Below are 21387 nucleotides of genomic sequence, written 5' to 3' on the forward strand. Positions count from 1 at the left end.
GACTGCCAGTCAGTATTGTTTACTACCATATCCATGGTGTGATGTATGACCATCCTAGAAGCTATTTACTTTCCCTTATAAATTTGACCTACATTTCTCTGACCTGATTGCTTGACAAACAGCCTTAAAACCAATGGCTATTTCTTGTTGTCAACTTGACTACATCTGGAAGGAACTGCAATCCAGAAATAGAGGGCATACCTGTGATCCAGATCTTGTGGCTAGAAGACTCAGGCTTACCTGGATCTTGACACAGAAATCTTGAGGCATAGTGGCCATGAAATGTTTAGGCCCAGGCCAGGTAGTGCACACCTTTAATCCCCAGAAGTCTGAGGCAAGCAGATCTCTGAGTTCAAGGCCAGCCTGAGACAAAACAAATTCCAAATCCAGGCATGGTGGCACACATACCTTTAATCTGGGCCACACCTCTGCTGGAGGCCCACATAAGGACATTGGAAGAAGGAACCTATTTTCACTTATTTACCAGCACATCTGTTGGAACCTACTTCTTCAGGATTCCAGCTTATACAAAAGACCAGCTGAAACAACTAACCCCATGGGACAAAGATAGTACTAGATTCTAGGACTTCCCAAGCACAGCTGCCCATTGTTGGGTCAGTTGGATTACAGACTGCAATCCCTCGATATAGAGAGACATTCCATAAATTATGTGACTCAAGAGAACCCTGACTAACACAAACAGTGGGGCCTACTGATAGTGTAATGATGTGAGTTATTATTGAGTGATACTACCTGAGACTCCATGCTGAAGGAAACAGGGACAGCTCAAACCCACCCATTAGACAGGTTGATGGAGGATACCAGAGGGAAAGGAAAGACCATTCTCTCAGAAAGAACTGACAGGATTGTTGGTAACTAACCTTCACCAGGCTACATCTCTGGTTTCAGACCATTGAACAAGGGGTTAAGGTACATATTTCACATATCAAAGCAGACCTGGCCTCCAGGTTCTCCCAGCATCCTTCAGTCCCCACCTGGCATACCCTTCCCCCAGTCCTGTATTTTGCAGCCTAAAGACTATACTGCCCTTCCCCCAGAGACTCTTCCCTATATAATCCAGACATTTTGGTCTCCCCAACTCTCTCTCTCTTTCTCTCTCCCCCTTCCTCCCTCCCTCCTCCCTCCCCTCTCCTCCTCCCCCTTCTCAAGGCGACTCCCGGCTTCCCTGCCCTCCTTCCTTGATGCCAGTAAACTGGCTCACCTGATAGCAATGCCCTAATAAGCATTTAATATAATCTAATCTGGTTTGAGTTTGCTCATCTGGGATCCACAAAACTCCTAACCGCTGAGCCATTTCGCCAGTCCACTTGCTAGTTTTTAAAGACACTTTTTCAAGGTGGGTGAAAGTGTCCCCAACACAGGCTAAAACAGGTTTAAAAGCTCCCTCAGGATTCATCTTCCCATTAGCAATGAGGTGCAATGATGGCCTGGCTTTCATAGCCCACACCCATCAATTAATAGCTAAAGCTTAAACATATATTAAAAACTTTATTGTACATATGGACCTCAGAGTTCAGATATAAAGAATAAACAAGACATTGAAGAAAAGCTAAGCATCACTTGGCTTTAGCTGTAGGAATGGATTTACTCCCTATGAGATTCTGTTTGAGAAATGTATCCCGCTCACCTGCTTCCCAGTCTTCAAGACCAACAGTTGGCAGCACTCTCTTCCTATCCCATTCTCAAGTCACTCCGGGTACTTCAGAAAGCCCATCATTAGAGATCCACTGACCTCCCAGTCCATTATCAGTTTTCCATAGTTCCAGTCCAGTGATATTGTCTGTGTCAAGCAGATAGCCAAAGGGCTGCTGAAACCAACTTGGATAGGACTCTACACAGTGATTCTCTCCACTCCTATGGCTGTGGAGGTAGATGACATTACACCATGGATCCGCCACACCCCAGTCAAGACGTAGAAGCCAGACTGGCTGTCTCTAGATTATGATCTCATTGAAATTAAGGTTTCATCAAGCTCTGGGCTCTTCCACTCCCTGACCTTCTGCCTTCTCCTGAGTCTTGTGTGTGGGTCACATTATGGATATGAGTACAGGATTATGGTCCAAACCCTGCCATACTCAGGCCTGGATTAAAGGCCTGAAGATAAGCACAGAGAAGATATTAGCTAGTGCAACTTCAAACTAGCAAACCCATATTCCATCTTGGCCTTTACTTGTTGATGCCTATTTTAAATGTCTGGTTGCATAAGGAAAAACACAATATGGAAATTTATCTTTTAAGATAAAAATTTTAAATTTACGATTCTACATATGCCTCACTTGTCTACTAGAAAGAAGGAAGTTTCTGTTACAAAATTTGAGATTGTAAACTGAGGCTTCCTAAAACAAATTTCTTCAAAAAATATTCTGGCCTTTGGGAAACAGGACAAAGCTGAGGATTCAGAATCTAAGTCACAGAAGGCACCCTGGGGATAGAATTAGTCATTTACAGCCAAAAATCAGCCAGGATTACTGGTTGTTAGACAATTGATCCTTGTACTATATATGGGTAGAAACGGTCAGACTGATAGCCCACTAGCTGGCAAAGCTCACTGTGATTGGGGGGTACCCCAAATCAACATTAAAAGAGGCTAAAACTTGCCTAATACCCGAAACTTTTAACCTAGGCACTTCCCCTTATTCTGATGTCTGCTATTCTGCCTTATGGATTGATTTATCTGGATAACAACAACATGAGCTGTAGGACCAACTACATCTCGTTATAACATGATAAAATTTAACTCATTTACTAAGACCAGTACAACAGGGCACCAGGCCTTAGTAAGCCTGAGACTTGACTCCACCTGTGAAAGGGCCATTCAGTCTGTAAAGTTCAGCAGCACATGGACAACACTTCCTGCCAAAACTAAAACAAACACCTAATCTATCAGTGTCAATATAGTTCTGGGAAAGTCTCAAAATGTACTAACCTTACTTTTTAGTTTCTATAGTTCTGCTAACTGATCTTGTTAACTGAACTATGTCAACTCAGAATATGGTTTTTGTGCAGCCTGTGTAGTTGTCAGATATCTAATAAAGACTTTCTATTAGCTTAAACCCATGCCCAGGCTGTCTTTACCATCTTTCACAACTACCTGTAAAAGAAAATGTTATTCACCAGACTTTCTATTAGCTTAAACCCATGCCCAGGCTGTCTTTACCATCTTTCACAACTACCTGTAAAAGAAAATGTTATTCACCAGACTTTCTATTAGCTTAAACCCATGCCCAGGCTGTCTTTACCATCTTTCACAACTACCTGTAAAAGAAAATGTTATTCACCAGATGTAATTGTTGTGTCAGAGGCTTACTGCTGAATAAATCCATCCCCTCTAGCTCTTTTTGAACTCTGACTGTCTGGTTCTAGCAAGAACTCCTCTCTAAGCTGACTGATTCAAACTGGCTTCTCTCAGCTTTTGACTGAATTGCTGTGCTTGGCCGCAAACTAACTCTGGCAATCTGTTCTAATCTGGCTCCTTCTCATTTGCTGGCTCATTCTGTCTTCACTTGTAGCCTGTCTCTAAAAATTATACTGGTAAATTCTCTCTCTCTCTCTCTCTCTCTCTCTCTCTCTCTCTCTCTCTCTCTTTCTCTCTCTCTCTCCCTCCCTCCCTCCCTCCCTCCCTCCCTCCCTCCTTCCTTCCTTCCCTTTTTTAAGTCACCTCTCTTTCCTGTGCTGGAATTTGAACTGAAGTGAAGGCCTTTGCTACTTCTCTTAAGTAGCCTCTCTTTCCTGTGTTGTTCTCCTGAGAGTTGGGCATATCCTATCTTTGATTCATTCTCATTCACCACTTTGTCTGCCTCTCTATTAGGTATCACTATCAAATATGGCTGCTTCTTCCTACAAGCTAACTTTACCTTCATTGTTTGGGATTAGCCGTGAGTATTAAGGGTGTCTGTAGTCCAGCCTGATCACACAGACGAATGTGATCCCTTATCATAGCAGCCATGTTGCTGGATTAAAATTCCTCTACAACTACCCAACTCTGGAAGCCTGTACAGTTAGTAATCTGAAAAGTGTATGAGGACATGGAGAAGCCCAGCTTGAAAAGCCGGCCGCCTCTCCCTACAGTTCTGCAAGCAGGGACTTTAGTCTAGCTTTATTTGCTTAAACTGTTAGTTGGCTGGCAGACCAGCGTGTATAATTAAGTCAGCTTTCACTTCTGCCTCTGCGCCAGGACCCTCACCGGGTTCTATGTATATTCTATTCCTCTTTCTGACTTTCAGTTTATTCATCTATAATTAAGAAAGTTGGTGCCGTGGTTCAAAGTCCCTTTCTGCAGAAAACTTCTCAAAGTCAGCATGATCTCCAGACCTGGAGTTTGAACTGAAGTGAAGACCTTTGCTGAAGATTTAGAGATTCCCCAGTAGAAAGTTAGCCTTTGTTTTGTTGTGGGGACAAGGTCTCACTATGTAGATCGGGTTTGCCTTGATCTCAGAAGATCCACCTGCCTCTGCTTTCCTGAGTGCTATTTTTTTTTTTTTAAGTATTTTGTTATAATCCCTTTAAGTCGAACAGATACTACCTGGCAAAAGGATTGTAGAACTAGAGAGACTTAATTTTCAAATGAAACACTTGGAGGTGTGGCCAGGAGATAAGGATGGAATTGTGGGACAGACACCTCTTTATAAGTCAGCAGCTCTGGAAGAGTCCATCAGAAGCAGAGGACTAGAAGGAGAGACAAGAAGCTGTGGCTCTCTCCTAATTGGTAAGAACTGTCTTCTGCAGGCTCGTGCTGGAGAGAAGCAATGAGAATAGTGCTCCTTGAAGGTTCTCTACCACGTGGTTTTGCATTTGGGATGATGTGGGATTCTATGTGGGGCATTGGGACGATGATGAGTCTGTAGACATTAGGGAAACTTAATGTCCCATAGAGTTCTTTGGATTCTTGGAAGGTGGATCCTCATTTAAATGGAATAAATGGACTTTTATAGATGAACTATTAAAGCCTTCTTAAATGAAGTTAACATGAGATATAAGAAGGAAACTGTAGAAGAGAGTAGTCTGGTAATTTTAGACTTAAGCCCTTTATAGTTGGGCCTGGATCTATAGACCCAGATCTATAGCTTCAAATTGGCTGATGGAATTTGAGGTATTGTGTTAGGTTTCTGAACTTGGCAAGGACATAAATAGAAATGATTTGCTTTAGGTGGAGTGTTGAGAAGGGGAGCATGGGGCCAGTCTAGGGAGGTGCGCACCTTTTAGAGCTTGCTGTACATTTGGCTTTTTCTTAATGATTTGTTTTTTACCTAATGTGAATAGGTATTTGTCCACATGTATGTCAGTGTGAGGTTACCAGTTCCTTCCTGTAACTGGAATTACAAACAGTTGTGAGCTGTCATGTGGGTGGTGGGAGTTGAACCTGGGTCCTCTGGAAGAGCAGTCAGTGGTCTTAACCACTGGTCTATCTGTTCAGCTCCTAGATTTTGCTTTTATTTAAGTGTTGGGAAAGATATTTCGAGAAGATTTTTAAGATGTATGCATTTATGCTGAGAACTGATATACTCCTCCCCAAGAATGCATATTCTTGTATTTGGGGAGTTTCATCCTCTTTGTCTGTTTGTCGGACCTGGTATTTTCCCTCACTTCCAGGTACTATAGGGTAATTGTGCTTTCACACTCCAAACTCCCAAAGCTTCTCTCTCCCACCTAAACTGTGAAGTTTTAAAATTAAGCCAAGAGTCAGTCAGTGCAGAAAATACACCATAGTGAACTCTGATTCAATTTTTACAACACAGTTGTGAAATCTCACCAGCCTAGATTTTATTGCAGTCTTCCACTGAGTTCTGGGATTATAAGCACAAGCTCTGTGACTGGTTCTTGCTGTCACTGTATTTGAGACAAGGCCTCTTGTGTGTCAGGATTTCCTCAAAATAGAAGCCTTGCTGAAGATGGGCTTGAACTTCTGATCCTCCCATCCCCAGTTGCCATACACCTCCATACCCTATTTATCTGATGAGGAAGATTGAACTCAGGGCTTCCTGCTTGCTAGGTGAACTGCTCATTTTTATCAAAAACAAACAACACAAAAACAGAAACAGAAAAAGAAAGAAATAAACCCTAATCTTAGCATATTGGCAATCCCAGCACTTGGGAGACAGTTGAAAGGGGTTAAAATCCAACTGAGCTACAGGGAGTTAGAGGCCACCATAGGTTTTAAAGTTAAAAAAAAAATCAAACCTTTTGATCATGGTCTGTTACCCTACTTCTCTCTTTCCATTTGACTGTGCATGTTTGTGTGTGTGCACACGCACATATAACTTTATCTATATTGTGTGTCCTCTCGCATATAACTTTAGCTATATAAAAATACAGACTTTAAGGCGGCAATAAAATAGTTAATTTTGATCCAAGTTTGAGTGACCATGGGTTTGGGACATCAAATAACCCTGAGTGAGATTCCACTACGGAAAATTTATATAAAGTTCATTTTATTTTACAATTATTTATTTGTGTGTCTGTGTGCGTGTGTGTGTGTGTGTGTGTGTGTGTGTGTGTGTTGCAATAGCATCTTACAATGTAGATCCTACTGACCCAGAACATGCTATGCAGATCAGACTGAGACCTGGAACTCAGGGAGAACTGCATTCCTTTGCCTCCCAGTTCTGGGAATGAAGGCATGTGCTACACCATATCTGACAATTTTGTTGCAATCACATTTTTTGTGTGCTTGCAAAAGATGGAAACTAGGGTCTCTCTGCCACTGACCTCTAACTCCAGTCATCCAAACTCATTTTCCCATTTTTTTTATTTAGAGACAGGGTCTTAAGAACTTGCTCAGGTAGCCTACACAGGCCTTAAGCTCATGATCCCCCAGTCTTAGCCTCCTGAGAATCCGAGGTTACAGGCCTGTACTTCCAGGCCAAATATGAACTTTCACTGTCCCAAAAGTGAAATTCAAGGATCAGTATTTGTGCAAAGCACAGAGATAGGACTGGGTGTGTTGGGTCATGCTTGTAATCCCAGCATTCTGAGGCAAGAGAATCTCTATTTCTGAGAGACCAACCTGAGATAGAAAGAGTTCTAATTCAGCGTGAGCTAAAGTGAGACCTACCAAAATAACTAAATAAATGAATAAGCCAACCAATCAACCAATCAATCAACCAACCAACCATACTGGTGGGCCATGAGGTGGGAGTTATATCAAGGCAAAGGGATTTCTGATCATGAGATGTCAACATTATTGCCTTTCCAACCTCAGAGCAGATGAAACTTGCTGAAGCCAACCCAGGCTACATTTCAAATTTCATCAAAAAGACAAGAGATGGTTAGGAGCTGATTTCAGTAGCTAATGGCTCTTCAAAGATCTAAGATTCCCTGAGATAGCTTTGGATCTGCGGGTCTGTACTCTATCCCTCCACCATAAGCAAGGTGTTCTACTCAGTCGAGGTCAAACAGCCTTAGGGATCTTGAGCCCAAGTGCAGCTACTTAGACATCAGCTGCTTAGTGAAGTGACAATTTTGGAATTTACATTTCTTTAAAAAACACAAAAATATCACAAGAAAATGCATTGTGCTTTTGTTTGGTTTGGTTTTTTGAAACAGGGTTTCTCTCTATATAGACCGGCTGGCCTTGAACTCAGAGATCTGCTAGGATCCAGCCTCCCAAATGCTGGGATTTAAAGTGTGTACCACAAAACATGGCTAGTTTAATCCCAGATGTGAGGCTATCAGGCTGCTTGAGACTGTCCTCAGGGTGCCTGTGATTTTCCTCATGCTCTAATAGAGGCATGATTTTGCCAGATGCAGATTCCGTGATTGTGTGACAGTTGGAATTCTGGGAAATTTTTATATGATGTATGAAAGCTAGAGCCCAAATTGAGGGGTAGTGGAGCATAAAGGGTGGGAGGAAGAATTACAAAGTAGCAAAGACAGGGTACAGTGCAGACTGCTTTAGCTCACAGAACCTTAAAAGTCTTCTGAGTTTCCAGCCATCACCTTGTTGTCTTCTTCCTTACACTTGTTTCCACTGATATCTCCAACCTGGGAAGGTCAGTGGCCCTGCAGTTGCAAGGTCACCAGGACCAAGTTAATGCTGCAGTCATTGCCAGCTCCTTTACATTTGTCTGACCTAACTTTCAGAACACCCTTGTCTTTATGCCTCGGCTTCTGTCTGGGTGTAGGCAACTCTTTTCTGTTGCCTATTCATGAAACATCATCCCCAGGATACCCCAGGGCCTTCACACACACACACACACACACACACACACACACACACACTCGCCTTAGCAAAGTCATACCCCCTCAGAGCAGCTTCCAGCAGAGTACATAAGTCAGGCTTCTGCCTTTCAAAGACCATTTCTAAGTCAGTTAGTTCTTCCTAATCTGTGTTTTTATGTGATCCCAAAGATATCTCCCACTCAACATGACAAATAAGCCAGGATATCTCTTCCAAACCCTGTGGAGGGAGCAGCTCTTCCCTGCTCTGCTGACAGCCCCTCCCCTCATGCACAGCTCAGACCTGAGTAACTCACTCTCCCTCTGCAGACCCCGGCCTACAGGACACCTACTTTGCTCTGCCTTCTGAGCCCACAGAACTAGAGCCTTGATCCCTTCGACCACATTGCTCTCTGCTGTCTCTCCCACAGTGAACTCCTGCAAAGACTCTGAGGTGTCCTTGCTTGTCAGCCTAGCAGTCACAGCTGTCCTCACAGGGCAGCAGATCCTGGCACCCCCCACACCCCAGCAATGACTCTCTGTGTCCTTGGGGAAAGGAGAGTCCTCACAAAATGGCTCCTGTCCCTGCCCTGCCCTGTCCCCTGTTCTTCTCCATTGCTGTTCCTCACTGTCCCAGCTGCCCTGCCCTCTCCCCTGCCACAGGTCCTCTCCTGCACCGAGACCTTTTGCCCTCTCTCTCTGTTCTCCCCTCACAGCCCTTTCCGGTTGGCTAACCCTGTTCAACTTTGCTCAACTACCTTCTGTGTGACAGTATTAGAAAGGGCATTTAAGCCTGACAGTGTAGGTTAAGATTGCACCCGTACCTTCCAGCACTGCTGCTGAAGCTTCCTGAACTTTCTGGATGCTTTGTTTATCTTTTCCTGACTCTGATCACTTGTCCATCCAGCATGGTTAGGAGTACTGTCTGCACAGACCTAAGCCCTGCATGACTGGGCATGGACTATTTATCCTCTCTTTCTTGTTCTCTGTTAAATGTTTAAACATTTTTCTTAATGTATTTATTTCCCACAAAGACAACCTTCATGATACTTGGTCTTTGATTCTTTGGTATATAAAAAATTCATGCAATCATGTATAATATACTGTAGCTATGTAATAAATGTGAAATGAGCAAAATTTTAGCATGAATAGTAGAGTTTGCTATACTAAACATGATTACCTTATAATTTTATATTTCTGATTTCACAGTCATTTTAAATTCTGTGTATATGCCTATGACTGTGTGCTTATGTGCACGTAAATGTAGAAGCCTTCTCAACTGCCAGATTCTTTGAAGTTGGAGCTAAGGTTGTTGTGAGTCACCTGAGTTTGTTGCTGGGAACCATACTTGCATCTTCTGCAGGAGTAGTAGATCCTCCTTACTGCTGAGCTCTCTCCAGCCCCAGTGTTAGCATTTTTAATGTGAATAGTAAGTGAAGGGAAATGGCTGGCTTACACAGCAGTCAGGGCTGGCAGGTAGACGGCTCTGGGACATAAAGAGACCGTTCTGGAAGGGATTTCAGGATTCTGGTTATACATGGAGGCATGGCAGAAGCTGCTGGAGTTGGGATAAGATGGAGTGCATGCAGTGAGTACCTAGTAGTATAGGGGAGCAATGGAACATTGCCCTGTGTGGAAATAAAGGGAATTCAAGCTGGTGGACTATTTCAGAGAGGTCTGCAGTAAGCAAGAGCAGAGACTCCACTGAGTGTGTGCTTTGGCAGGATGTCTTCCCTACTTTTCCACAAATGAGCTGTTTAGTAAGGAGCTGGGAATTCAGTGATGGTCACTGAGTCCTGTCACCTCACACTGCTCCCCTGTAGGTGGTGAGTCATCCCACATGGGATGACAAAGTTGACCCTAAAAGGCAGTGACTCAGGAAGACTGCAGAGCTCAAGTTAAAGAAGAAAAATTCCATCATCCAGGGAGAAGGCTCAGGGGAGCAAAGTGCCTGGCAAGCCTGGCAGTTGAGTTTGATGTGGAATCCTCCTAAAGGTGGAAGGGGAGAAAGAACTCCAGAGAAGGGTTTCTCCCCTTCTCAAGAGTCCATGACATGCCCACAGTCATACATAGCTAGGAGGAGTCAGTGTAAATACAATGGTAACAAACAACACACTAAGACTTTCTACTGCATTGTACTATGCCCTGTGTAATTGTTAGGGCCCAGTACCTGGCATTGTGGGAGCCCATGGGCTAGTGTGGGGAACTTCAACCCTGAGGATTGGCTATTTAATGCCCCTCCTCCTCAGCTCCCACCTTCTTCACATTCTCACTGCTGATGCAATCTGCCCTCCACCTGTCCTCCTTCAGCTCTTAGCCTGTCCTGTCATTTGCTTTTGTTTTGTTCCTTTAATTTTTTCCTCTTTTGTAGCCCAGGCTAGCTCAGCCTTAACAATCTTCCTTTCAGTCTCTCCTATGCTAGGATTATAGAAGTTTGCCACCAGGCCTGGTTTACAGTTTACTTTGTTTTATTGACAGTTACTCTATAGCGTTGGCTAGCTTGGCACTTAGTATGTAGTGCAGGCTGCCCTTAAGCTCATGGCAATCCTCCAGCCTCAGCTTTATGAGTGCTGTGCACACAGTTAGGAGCCATCATTCCCGAATCTCACATGCTTTAAATTGAAGGTGATCCAGAGAGAATGCCTGAGACATTTAAGCAGGGTAGGGGTCAGTTACGGAAAAGAGCCAAAGTAAAAGCTGTGGATTAAGGAAAAAAAGAACACCACCTGGAAAAGATCTAAAGTGATGAATTGGAAAGAAAGTCCATGTGGCCTTGGGACACGTGGTCAAGAGATCAATTCTGAGCCTGAGGCAGAGACCGGATAAGAAAGAATTTGCAAAAACCTCTGGATAAGAAATTGGGCTCCCTGCTCCTTGAGAGAGCTATGAGCTAGGGTTGTCAGTGGGACATGCCATGGTCTGATTATACATTGACCATCTGTCTTATTGTTTGTGAATTTATTTGTTAGCTGTTCACTTACCCAGCCGTGTAAGCTGCTTGCACAATTCTGGATATTTTACATCCCTGTTGGTGTGACTCACACTCCTCTCTAGTTTATTAGTAATAACTGCATTGAATAAAAATCTGTTCAAAACTCCCTGACTGACATCGATGTTTACCAGGCCTTAGACAGTAGTACAACTAGAATGGAAACATTTTGCCTTCCAAATGAATAAAGCATGTCAATTCTGTGTAACACACTTTAACATTTGTTTTTCTATCTTTTGACAATGCAAAATGGAGCCAGCCCTTGAGTCCATGAGTTGGCTCAGCAGATAAAGGCACTTGCCACCAGTCCTAGTCCTCAGCTCAACCCCTAAAGCCTGTAAATAGAAGGCCAGAACCTCTTCCACACATAGCTGTTCTCTGATCACATGTGTGCCCTGGCATGTTCATGCATGGCCTGACACAAAACTATTTACACGTAATTTTTAAAAATTATATGCAAACAAAATAGGGATAACTGTGGCTCCACTTGGAGTAACAAAGGCTCAATAACATGATAATATCATGAATGAATATCAGGTTCCACTGTGGAAGAGGTTATGTGAATTTTTGTAGTCCTGGTGAAAAGGGGAACCATAAATCAATGCATTTTCCAAGTGCCCTGGTACTGGTCAGGCAGACTGGACACAGCAGAATATACATATCTCTCTCTCTCTCTCTCTCTCTCTCTCTCTCTCTCTCTCTCTCTCTCTCTCTCTCTCCTTCTCCTTCTCCCCCTCTCTCCACCTCTGTACAGATTTCAGATCTTCTTAGTCTTAGTCTCAGGATTGGTAGAAGCTAACTGTGTGAAAATGTAATAGTACATGTCAGAGGTTGTTCTGTCACAAGGATGTTAGGTGAGATGCAGGGGCTGATATCAAATGGCTACAAGAGAGGGGACAAGAGAGAATTAATGATTGTTATGACTGTTGAAACACAGAGTTGAATCCCTCCACTGTCTCCCTGCAGGATCTTCACAGGGGTGGTTTCAACAGGAAACCACAACTCAAACTCTGATGTTTGGGATGGACTCAAGTGTTCTTCTCAAAGATGTAAATACAGAAGTAACAGAAGTAAAAGAATTCCAGGCAACCAGCAAGGTGCTTACTGCATGGCGATCACACCTAGCTTCCCGAGTGTGGAGAAGCTTACCTTTGGGAATGTAAAAAGCCACTAACTGTCAATTTCTGTTCCTTCATTTTATGAAAGAGTAGGCCATAGAATGGCATGCTGTGAGATGGATCAATGACAGTGACCTTGTGTCAATATAGTAGTAGCCCACTGTGTGAGACAGTGAATGCCCATATACATGATCCTACCTACCTCAATAGAACTCTTAAAGGGACAGAATGGTTGGTACCATATTCTGCTCACTATTTTTATATACAATAATAAAATACTTAGGTGTCATGGGTTTCGTACATTCTAACATCATCGTAATGTCCATGAAAATTCTGTGTTTGGCTACCAGTTTGCAGTATTGGTTTTCTGACCTCCTCTAAGTGCAGAGTCTGTTCCTGTGATTAGTACAGAACCACAGGTCTGAATGCTGAGCTTATGGTGACTTTGTGAAAGCTAGTACTATCTTTAAGACTGGTAACAACCTTCTTTCCCCTCTGACAGGAAGTCAGAGAATTTTCTGAACAGAAATGGAGTTGATGAAGTATGAGGCAGGCTTACTCATGTTTTTATGGGTTAACAATTAAGAAGCAAAAGCTGAAATCTAGAACTTGGAATCTGAAGATATGTAACTTCCCCCATAAATGGACTTAAAGATAGGTGCACACAATCCAATGTCTGCCTTCAGTTTTCTGTGTTTGCTGCCTTGTTTGTGTCCGGGTCAGAAGTCATATGGATGGCTCTATGTGAGAAGGGCAGGAAGGAAGTGTGTGTTTGGGAGGACACTGTGCCCTGGCAGAGTGGCTCGTGGGAATCATAGAGTCAGGGTGAAGACCTGATCAGACATAGTGTGCTGAGTGCCACAGCTAACCAGAGAGTCTTGTCACTGTCCTCCAGGTCGATACCATGATTCCTCTTCAAGTTTTCATTTCAGGCCTCATCCTGCTTCTCCCAGGTAAGTGAGCCGATGGGCTGGGGATGCTGAGAAGGCTGGAGGTGGCAGGAGAGATGACAAGCCTCGGGTTTGTTTGATCACGGGATATGTAACGAGCAGAGAACTTGGGTAAATTGTAGGTCCAAAGAATTCCCTTAACATGTATGAGTTTCAAAACTGATTGCTAAATAAACATGATCCACAAGAACATGTGAAACAAGGGATGCATGCATGTGTGCATGAGTGCACGTGCATGCATGTTTTCGAGAAGTATTATTGAGTACACATGATTAAACAATTCAATTTAAAAATATTCTAATTCAAAACATTTCATTAAAATGTTAAATTTCATTAAAAGTCAAAAGAAGGAAGAATGTAATATTTTTTTGACATGGGAGCTATGTTAGCCCAGGCTAGCCTCAGATTTCATAGGTACCTGAGGATCACTTTAAACTTTTGATTTTCTTGCCTCTAACTCCCAAGAGCTTATATAACTCATGCAAAATATAATATGCTTTTATGACTTAATTAAAATAGCCTGTATTTGTTATTCTAAGAATGGTATTTGATAAAATCAAGTAATGAGTGTCCCAATAAGAAATATACTCATTTTACACAAGGAAAGTACTTTCTCAGATCATGTAAAACTCATTGCCTAGGCCTTCATATTGATGATTAGTGAGTCTCACAGATCATTGTTTTGTAATTTTGTTGCTTATCTGTTTTTTTTTTTTTCCTGTTCATGGAATCTAACACAGGGACTAGCCTAGGCTAGCCAAGTATTGTATCATTGAGCAACATCATCAGCCCTCAGAATTGCTTTAAAGGCTACCTTGGAAGCTATTGGTATTAGGAATTTATTCCATCATTTCCTTAAGAATTATAGTTAATTATTTCAGTTTTCAAAATTGCATCGTTAAGTGATTGGTTACATATTTGGTAACTGTTTCCTTTCTCTATAAGTGTGTCTTGTTCAGTTCCTAGGGAAATCACCAACACATAAGAAGGGATTAACACCTAGGGGGCAATAATTTGTTTTCTTTATTTTTTTACTTTTATTTTTTGCAAAGGGCTAATCATAGGTCCAGAATAAGCCTAAGCCCTTCCTAATAATGTCCTAAAATCCTTTCTTTTAAGTCATTTTGAAGTTACTTAAGCTCTGTGATGAAGCCAACAATGCTATTGAATGAGACCTTGGTTCTGCTCTTTGATTAGGTGATGTGGGGGAAGGGTCAGTGATTTTGTAGTCTTTAGCACTATGGCAGAGGAGAGGGGATGGATTGAGATGGGGTCTCCAAAGCTTAGGACTGTCTTGAACTCTTTAGTTAGGTGGAGCTCTTGCTGGAATCCTCACCTTCTGCCTGTATCTCCCAGGTTGTGGGAATACAAGGGAGTTCTGGGCACACAAGCGTTACTCATGTGCTCAGCCTTGGAAATAAAAAGTTTTAAATGTACAAATTGAAACATTTGAGCTGCTCTCTGTGGCCCGTGCTTATCACCCAGCACTCAGGAGTCAGGTGGGAGGATTTTGATCTGAAAGCAGATGGGGTGTTTGGCAAGACCCTGTGTCCAAAAGAAAGACACACATCCATCGATGAATGAAAAGGAGATGAAAAGAAGCAGGGTGGATATCATACCGCAGAACAGTGGATTTGTTCCCTCGTGTTGGGGCCGAGGGAAATGCCGCGATTCTTATTGCTTGAGTTCACTTATCTGGACCAACGGACATAAGGTCACATATCAAAGGAAAAAACGATACCAGCTAAAGGAGAATATTTCAGAAGGAAATCTGTAAATTGTTTAGTTTACAGATGTATCTATCAAGTAATCACACTAAGGAAGACTATGTCAACAGAAAAAATGTTTAGAGACTTCAAAGTCAAGCTGTAAAAATGGGTCTTTAATATAGGATATGGGAGGGAGAGGCAGCAGGAGCTCTGGGAGGTTGAAAGTCAGCCTGATTGCTGCTGCAAGTTCCAGGCCAGCCAAGGCTGCAAAGTGAGGCTTTGGTTGAAAAGACAAAGTAAGAACAAACCTTGTAATTACAAAAGAATTACAAAAGTTAAAATTCTCTGTATGCTCCCAACAAACATACAGGTACACACACACACACATGCAGTCGAGCACACACACACATGCACACACACAAAACACCACAATCAGGAAGCGCTGGAGCTGTTCAGCACATCTTCTCTCTTTCATAAGTTCAATGCCACTTGAGTCCCCCACCCTCATACTTTTTCTGAAATGAATTAAACACAAAAGTTTGGGAAAATGCTGACTATCAACTCTTCTTTTCTTTTTCTTTCCCTTTTTAAAGTCACAGGTGCTGTGGATTCTTACACAGTAGTGCAGGGGCTGGTGGGTCACCCTGTCACACTTCCGTGTACTAATTCTACCCCCCTTGATGGATTTGTTCCCTCGTGTTGGGGCCGAGGGAAATGCCGCGATTCTTATTGCTTGAGTTCACTTATCTGGACCAACGGACATAAGGTCACATATCAAAGGAAAAAACGATACCAGCTAAAGGAGAATATTTCAGAAGGAAATGTGTCCTTGACCATAGAGACCACGGATATGAGTGATGGCGGTCACTATTGCTGTATAGTGGAGATACCCGGAGCGTTTCAATTTGGAGACTATTTGTTGGAAGTTAAACAAGGTAAGTTTTCTTTGTTTATTTCTTGCAAGTGAACTGAGACCTTTATTCTGTAATTACACCTGATGACATTAAAATGCCTGTTTTCAACTGTGTAGAACTGTCACAGCTCTACCTTGAAAAGCAGGCCATGCAGGGTGATGCTGTGCAGATGAGATGCCTTCAACAGTGCTCAGCTGACCTGAGCACAGGCCACAGGTATAGATGGAAAGATCTGTTCTCTTCCTAGCCTTGCTTTAGGTTTTCTCGTAGGTCTCACATCATATCACAAAAACTGTTGTTTGAGAAATGGAAATGTCCTGGTAGTATCCCATGTTTCCCTCACTGGTCATTCATCAGTGTAACAGCAGATGGACAGCTGCAGTGAGCCTATAAAAGACCCCAACACACAATTCCCTCCAATGAGCTTTATTAGAACGAGGAAGCCTCAAGGCCATGATCAACCTGGAGTTCGGAGGGAGAACACTAGACAGAAACCACAGTGTGTACGATCATATCTTGATGGGATGTCAGGAGGCTGAGAGGGAAGGGGAGGCTTCCCTGTAAAACCTGGAGAGGATCTTCACAAAGGGCAAGAACGAGAGAATGCTAGGGAGGAAGAGAAGGTGACTGCAGCCATGGCTGGAAGGGCATGGCAGACAGAGCATCCTCTTCAGACAACAGCCTTCCAAATGGTCTTCCCAGCAGCCCTCCTGAGGATCTGGGCCCAATCCCAGAGTGCAGGGCAAGTCTGGCTTTTATAACCATTTAGTTAGAGTATAGCACAGCCAGATCTTGGTTAGGTCCCTAAGTCAGGGGCTGCTGTTAGGACACAGAACAGAGAGCTTCTTAACTGTGTCTCAGGGAGCAGCAGGGAGGTGCGGCTTGATCTTTTCAGACTGTGGGATCCAGTCTAAAGGTGCAAGCCCATGCTCTACCAGGAAGGAACTCATGAAAGCCCCAAATCTGTATTCATTGCATGTTATGTTCTCTCTCTCTCTCTCTCTCTCTCTCTCTCTCTCTCTTGTTCTTTTGTTACTTGAGACAGGGTTTCTCTGTGTAGCAAGATCTTACTTGCTCTGTAGAAGAGGCTAGCCTCAACCTCACAGAGATCTGCCTGCCTCTGACTCTTGAATGCTGGGATTAAAGGCATGTGCCACCACCTCTGGGTGTTATATTGTTCTTCCTGTTGCAGATATACTTATTTTCTTGCACTAACTCAAAGAGTGGGTTTTGAGGACTTCCCAGCATTTGGTACTGTTCCTCTTCTCCATTTACTTAGTGTTTACACTGCCAATAGGAGTCAATACCAACCTCCAGATATCATTTTTACATTATTCTGTAGTTTTTCTGCTTGTAGTTTCATGATTCATTCATCTATGTGTCTTTTGTGTTCAATGTAAATTTTAAAACTGTATTTATTATTGTGTGTGTATGTTTATATGGTACATGACATGCCTACATACCATGATGAATTTGTCACAGGGCATACTTGTGGAAAGAGTATCTCTTTATACCTCTATGTGAGTTCCAGGGATATCAGTTGCATGGCCAGATTTGCAAGGCTTGTCTCTACCTATTGATCACTTTTTCTGGCTGCCTTGCAACACGGCCTTGGAGGTAATGTAGGGAAGACAGAAGAAGCTGGTCATCAAGTGTGAAAAGAATGAGGTATAAGGCAGCATCAAGGAAGAGGCAACAAGTTTTTGAACATCACTTCCTAGCTGTAAAACAATATTACTCACCTGGATGAAGTTCAGTGACTCTGGCTTCCATGGTCCTTACCCACATAAGAATAAATTCAAATTCATCTCTCACACAACACATTACAAAGACAAACACAAAGAGTTAAATCCCTAAAAAGAATGTCATTAGGGAATGTAGAACTTAGTCTAGCATCCCTGAAGCCTTAGGTTCTGTACCTGGAACTCCAAACAAAACAATAATAAAGTAGGGGCTGAGCTTGGGGGTTGTAAACAAAATTATAGAAAAAAAATATATAGCTTGGGTAGGTGCTTGTCTGACACATTCTTGCATAACTCACTGGCAAGAGAGAGCCAGCCCCAGGAGGGGCATAGGCCTGATGTCATCATCTTAAGTTATTAATTTCAGTTAATCAATTGAAGCTTTTATAAACTTTAGAAACTCACTAATACACCAGTGCTTACAAAGCTACCGTTGACCGCCGACCCAGCGAGTCCATTGCTGAGTCGGTAGCTCTCTCATCTTGACCACCAAGTCTACATTTTCTCATGCTTTACGCACACTGAGCTTCCTCTTCCACTGTCCCGGGACCCCCATCAGCTCCTTTGCCCTTTACCTCGGACATAAAATGTACCAGAGCAAGAAAAGAAAAGCCCTGTGCTGGTTGCTTCTTTCCTGCTTTTTGTTCTCACAGTGATCTTTTGACTAGATTTTCTCCACGATACCTTTTATTCCTCTTTTAAAATGTATAGGTCCAGGGAGGATTTGCATTATGCTCAAGTCTCTGCCCATACATTAGATTGGGTCAGGCAATGCAATCTAAAAGCCTAGGGCCAGACCAGGTTATTAACAGACCTGTAAATAGATGTATAGCAACACAGCCACGCCCACTGCTGGCTAGGTTATCAGCAGTGACTTTCCAAACTTTTCATGGAAGTGCTTGCTCCTGAACACCGCATTTTAGGTTTCTGAGCCCAAACCACTTACTATCCAATCCTATATAGATTAGCTCCTGAGAGAGATGGCTGTGTGGGTGAAGGAGCCCACGGCTAAGCTTGATGACCTGAGTTCAAGCTCTGGGCCCACATGCTCCGATGAGAGAACAGAGTCTGAAAATCCACATACCTGACATCACACAAAGACTCAAATACACAAATAAATGCATTAAGTTTAAGTGGAGAGCTGTACTCCTACTATTTCTCTATGCGCCATAGAAACACATATTTTTCTATATTTCAAGGTAAAAACACACTGAATTAAAGGATTTCAGTGTATCCCCCATGAAGAAGAGTTACTAAACAACTGTTGCTTTGGGCGGGATCTACATGCTAAGATGCAGGGCTATCTTATGTGTCCTCTCAGGACTGACTGCAATGAGCATGCTGAGCCTGGAAACTGTGGGTGAAGTCAGTCACCACTGAGAAGAGTCCCAGCCCTATACCTTCTCAGTTCACAGACATAATTAGAGATCTGAGGATCTGACACCTGTCATTCATAAAGAGTTTCCATGGGAACATGGACTCTGTTCTCAACCATGTTGTCAGTGCATCTGCATCCTATTCATGAGCCTGTCTCCACTGCCCTGTCACATCTTAGGTGGTCGGTTACAAAGAATGGAAGCTTACAAGAGAAGCCTCTGCTGTAGGAGAGCCTCTCATAGCCTAAGTGCTACAGCCTAAGTCCTTGTTTCTTCTTGCTTGACTGATCATTGCTTTCATCCTGATTTCCGCATACAGAAATTACAAGTCCTCCAGCAAGACCCACAACTACCGGACGACCCACAACTATTTCAACAGGATCCACACATGAACCATCATCAACAAGAGTCTCTGCCTCTACTCCAACACCAGCACACACACGAACTCACAAACCAGGTAAAACATCTGCCTGTATCTCCCAGGTTGTGGGAATACAAGGGAGTTCTGGGTACACAAGTGTTACTCATGTGCTCACTTTTGGAAATAAAAAGTTTTAAGTGTACAAATTGAAACATTTGAGCTGTTCTCTGTGGCCCGTGCTTATCACCCAGCACTCAGGAGTCAGGTGGGAGGATTTTGATCTGAAAGCAGATGGGGTGTTTGACAAGACCCTGTGTCCAAAAGAAAGACACACACCCACCGATGAACGAAAAGGAGAGGAAAAGAAGCAGTGTGGATATCATACCGCAGAACACATTGTTTAGTTTATAGATGTATCTACAAGTAATCACACTGAGGAAGACTATGTCAACAGAAAAAATGTTTAGAGACTTCAAAGTCAAGCTGTAAAAATGGGTCTTTAATATAGGATATGGGAGGGAGAGGCAGCAGGAGCTCTGGGAGTCTGAAAGTCAGCCTGATTGCTGCTGCAAGTTCTAGCCCAGCCAAGTCTACAAAGTGAGGCTCTGGTTGAAAAGACAAAGTAAAAACAAACCTTGTAATTACAAAAGAATTAGAAAAGATAAAATTCTCTGTTTGCTCCCAACAAACATACAGGTACACACACACACATGCAGTCGAGCAGACAAACACATGCACACACACAAAACACCACAATCAGGAAGCGCTGGAGCTGTTCAGCACATCTTCTCTCTTTCATAAGTTCAATGGCACTTGAGTCCCCCACCCCCATACTTTTTCTGAAATGAATTAAACACAAAAGTTTGGGAAAATGTTTACTATTAACACTTCCTTTCTTTTTCTTTCCATTTTTTAAAATTAAAGGTGCGGTGGATTCTTACACAGCAGTGCAGGGGCTGGTGGGTCACCCTGTCACACTTCCGTGTACTTATTCTCCTTCCCTTGATGGACATGTTCCCTCATGTTGGGGTCGAGGGAAATGCCGTGATTCTTATTGCATCAGTACACTGATCTGGACGAATCGATATAACGTCACATATCAAAGGAGCAAACGATACCAGCTAAAGGGGAATATTTCAGAAGGAAATGTGTCCTTGACAATAGAGAACACGGGTATGAGTGATGGCGGTCACTATTGCTGTATAGTGGAGATACCCGGAGCGTTTCAATTTGGAGACTATTTGTTGGAGGTTAAACCAGGTAAGTTTTCTTTGTTTATTTCTTGCAAGTGAACTGAGACCTTTATTCTGTAATTACACCTGATGACATTAAAATGCCTGTTTTCAACTGTGTAGAACTGTCACAGCTCTACCTTGAAAAGCAGGCCATACAGGGTGATGCTGTGCAGATGAGATGCCTTCAACAGTGCTCAGCTGACCTGAGCACAGGCCACATGTACAGGTGGAAAGATCTGTTCTCTTCCTAGCCTTGCTTTAGGTTTTCTCGTAGGTCTCACATCATATCACAAAATCTGTTGTTTGAGAAATGGAAATGTCCTGGTAGTATCCCATGTTTCCCTCACTGGTCATTCGTCAGTGTAACAGCAGATGGACAGCTGCAGCGAGCCTATAAAAGACCCCAACACACAATTCCCTCCAATGAGCTTTATTAGAACGAGGAAGCCTCAAGGCCATGATCAACCTGGAGTTGGGAGGGAGAACACTAGACAGAAACCACAGTGTGTTCATTCATATCTTGATGGGATGTCAGGAGGCTGAGAGGGAAGGGGAGGCTTCCCTGTAAAACCTGGAGAGGAGCTTCACAAAGGGCAAGAACGAGAGAATGCTAGGCAGGAAGAGAGGGTGACCACTGCCATGGCTGGAAAGGCAGGGCAGACAGAGCATCCTCTTCAGACAACAGCCTTCCAAATGATCTTCCCAGCAGCCCTCCTGAGGATCTGGGCCCAATCCCAGAGTGCAGGGCAAGTCTGGATTTTATAACCATTTAGTCAGAGTATAGCACAGCCAGATCTTGGTTAGGTCCCTAAGTCAGG

General features: G+C 43.1%; 1 protein-coding gene across 1 annotated transcript in view; it reads left to right on the plus strand.

Moving 5' to 3' along the window:
- Window positions 1–4628: 4628 nt before the first annotated feature.
- LOC127694462 (T-cell immunoglobulin and mucin domain-containing protein 2-like) overlaps window positions 4629–21387 on the plus strand; it is a 63862-nt gene continuing 47103 nt past the window's right edge. The window contains 5 exon segments of the mRNA XM_052195975.1: window positions 4629–4726; window positions 13178–13235; window positions 15535–15876; window positions 19293–19430; window positions 20259–20594. Coding sequence (XP_052051935.1) covers window positions 13187–13235; window positions 15535–15876; window positions 19293–19430; window positions 20259–20594 — 865 coding nt within the window. The 5' untranslated portion in view covers window positions 4629–4726; window positions 13178–13186.

The sequence above is a fragment of the Apodemus sylvaticus genome, chromosome 10 (assembly GCF_947179515.1).
Source record: "Apodemus sylvaticus chromosome 10, mApoSyl1.1, whole genome shotgun sequence".
In the NCBI taxonomy this organism is placed as follows: domain Eukaryota; kingdom Metazoa; phylum Chordata; class Mammalia; order Rodentia; family Muridae; genus Apodemus; species Apodemus sylvaticus.